At 30.1% G+C, this 3,544-nt stretch overlaps 1 protein-coding gene across 1 annotated transcript; it reads right to left on the bottom strand.

Annotated features, from left to right (window-relative positions):
- Positions 1–478: 478 nt before the first annotated feature.
- LOC122404408 (inositol monophosphatase 2-like) lies at positions 479–2,717 on the bottom strand. The gene is given in 7 exon segments (XM_043408343.1): positions 479–777; positions 901–1,053; positions 1,131–1,236; positions 1,629–1,748; positions 1,751–1,890; positions 1,962–2,095; positions 2,649–2,717. Coding segments are annotated over 7 exon segments (843 nt in total). The 3' UTR covers positions 479–656.
- Positions 2,718–3,544: the final 827 nt, after the last annotated feature.

The raw sequence follows: 3,544 nt of genomic DNA on the forward strand, positions 1-3,544 counted from the left end.
AATGAGACACGGTTCTAGAAAATTAGCAAATATTTCTTCTGCTTCGACTTCTACTTCTGTACATTAAGATGCAAATAGAAGAAAAACGATTACCAGGTTTTGTAATATTTGTCGGTCGGGTCTTGCTAAAAATCGTAGGAAAACCGGAAAACGCTGTTGGAAGTGCCTACAACCAGCATGCGACGAACACACACTACCTCGCAAACACGATCACAATTTCTAAAAATTGTTCTATTATTAATTAATAATTTTAAATTATATTGTTTATGTTAATAAATATATAAAAATAATGTGTTTTGTATAGTTTCTTTCTAAAATGTTTATTACAACTTCTTGAATTATATTTTGTCTTATGAGTACCGATGTACACCTGTTGTATAACAAGCGTATCAATAAGTTTGTACATTAATTATTTAAAATTTTTAGTATACATATATTCTTTGTTCTACACACGTAAATGTACATAAAAGTGTCAAAAAAATGGGAATCTGTAACGGTTGTATAACATTTTCACGGGGTCATAAAAAATTATTACAAGAGATGTACAAATGAGTACCCAGGTACTTGGTTGTCTACACAAGGGTTAAAAGAGGATAAATCTCAATTCCCTGAAATAGCTTTTTACATCTTAATGGTATTATCTAACTTAAAAAGGTTTATGTTAAATTTCTATCGATAGCTTTTAAATCGGCACGCTTAAAGAGATCGACCAGCTGATCAGCAATCTGATGGTTGCAAGCTGCTATAACTCTCGGTTTTATTAAATTTAATTCTCCCACCTAAAAGAACGTAACATTAAAGTTACGAATTAAAGTAAAGAATTAATATGATTCACAAGATGTTAAGTCATTCAAATACATAATATATCAAGTGATTTATAATTACTGTATAGAATACATACCAGCCGTATCTATTACCGTTCCTCCAGCTTCTTCTATTATCAGTTTCCCAGCAGCAACATCCCAAGCATCTATACTTTCGATATGATATGCTTCTATTGCACCCATTGCAACATAACATAACGTAAGAGCAGCAGTGCCTAATGATCTTATTCTAAAAATAGAAAATTATTTATTCTAACGTTATTCTTTGAATGGAGAGTGCGATTTAACATAAAAATAAAAAATTACCCGTGAGTCCCTTGAATTAAAGCATGCATTCTACTATATACAGTGACGAGATAATTTGAATCTTTGGCAATCCATGGTTCCATTGCAATTAATGTTTGAGATAGATCTAGAAAATTAAAGATATATAAACACCACTTTAATATTCATACTGTTCAATCATTATTTATACATATATATTATAATATCATTTATTTGTACTATTAATTATAATTATTTGTAAAATACACTTTATTCATAATATCTTACAGAATTTTTGAAGTAATTCATGCTAACCGCTACCAAACAACTTCGTATTAAAAAATCATTGTTGTTATAAAACTGAGTTAAATTTATTTTACAATTTAGAAAATTAAACTTCTTCTTTCTTCAGAACGTTTTTATTTATTGCTTTTTAAAATCTATAAACGCGTTTCCCTTTTCTGGTCGAATTAACTATTTCGATAGTTTTTTGTTTTCATTAAGCTTTACCTATAATTAAAGTTTTGCAAATGAATTTACCTGTAACGTCCGATGTTTTTATAGGATGTCCATTTAGAAAAGCTCCTTTCTGCCTTTTTGCAGAAAAGAATTGTCTCATTAGAGGATTATACACCATCCCAATTTCTATTTTTTTATTATCAGTAGCGCCAAAGAGATACACGTATGTGGAAATCGATGTACGAAATTTGTTGTACCATCTATAGGATCTATGATCCACGTTGGATCATTGGTCAGCTTTGGTAAACAACTTTCTTTCGCAGTCGTTTCTTCACCAATAAACCTACAAATTCACTGTTTCATTTCTTACAGTAAATTAGTTAATTTCTTTCTGTTTTTCCTCTATATGCTTACTTGTGCTTTGGATATATTTCTGATAATTGTTTCTGTAAATCATCCTCTATTTTTTGATCGTATTCTGTGACAAGATCCCAATCGATCCTTTTAATTTTTACATTTTTGTTTAAATTAATGGCAGACTCTATTATCTAAAAGTTAATATTTATTTTACAAAAAAAATAAATATTAGATTTTTTATTTAAAAAGAAAAAAAAGAAATTTATTTTCGAAACAATAGAATATCGTTTTTTTGTCGCAAATTCTAAATTTGGACAAACAATATGTAATAAATATTTTTATTATTCATGTAAGTTTTTCGTAACAAATCGTTTAAAATTGAATTTTTAACAAATTTTTAATGTTTCCTGTTGTAATCGGATTAAACGATTAATCCCAAGCGACAGAAAAATGTTCTATCAAATATAAAACTAAAAAAAATAAGGTGAAAAATTTATGAAATAGTTGTACTTCCGTTAAGATTAATTTAAAGATTTTCTTTAAACAAACTCTTTTTAGCTATTTTTATAAATAATTGTGGCACTAAATTTTTAATCCTTTACAAGAAAGAAATCCGAAAAATCAATTAATATCACTTGGCTTTAAAGGGATAGTTAATTTCGTATTTAGAATTCACTGATCGATAGCTTTGTCTAATATTACATTATATGTTGTAAACTTGTTCTATACAATATGCACTCGTACTTTTCCTGCTTTTAGAACTAGTTCCTCGGCGACGTTGTAGTATTCGTCGATGTTGTGCGAGTCGGTCATACTTATCATCAAATTTGCACTATTTCACTAGTGATTATAAATAACACGACTAAAAATGCCGTTTGCGCGCACGTATAGTACGTCAATAAGTTTCTACCTGAACTGACTGACACTGTAAACGATGCACTGGCTGGCCTATATAGTGACTAGAATGGAAGAAAGAAGAGAGCGGGGGCAAAAGAGATATACCCACATAGGAGGGGCAAAAATCCGTAATGTCTGATTTACCTAACGTCTACGTTACGTGTTGGTTATTATACATGCATAATGGTATTTCTAATAACGTATCACATGGTTCAATGAAAGAACGAAATCTCAGGAGTTTCACCCACTGAATCATACCTAGATGATTCGTTGTTATTTTCTCTACATTCCATGTCATTGGTACTCGAATCTTTATGACGTGTTATTTCGTCATCGGTATGCGATGAGATAAAAAACGAGACACAATTTATCGAATGTTTTTTTATTTCAATACAGGAACCTTTTACATTTTCTAATCTGCGTAGTTCAACTTATACAGGGTGTAAACTTAATCTAAAACGTTGGATCATATGTATAGTACATTTTCAACACTTTTTTTCTTTCGGCGAATAGAAGATTTTAAGACGAGTAACGTTATAACGTAATACTACTGGTAGGAACGAAATGTTTTGTTTATTTTAATTCTAATGGCAATATCGAACATGGATTATTTATTTCTCTTTTCTACTCTTTGGTCAGCTTCGTGAATATTCTGACGATTTCCCTTGCAATGTTTTGATTACATGCTCAATTGCACGGGGTACCATAATGTCGATCTTCTCTCCTGTAATTTAAGCGTGATC

This window comes from Colletes gigas, unplaced genomic scaffold, assembly GCF_013123115.1.
Source record: "Colletes gigas isolate AHSC1104 unplaced genomic scaffold, ASM1312311v1 Colletes_gigas_Sc00319, whole genome shotgun sequence".
NCBI classification, from domain to species: Eukaryota; Metazoa; Arthropoda; class Insecta; order Hymenoptera; family Colletidae; genus Colletes; species Colletes gigas.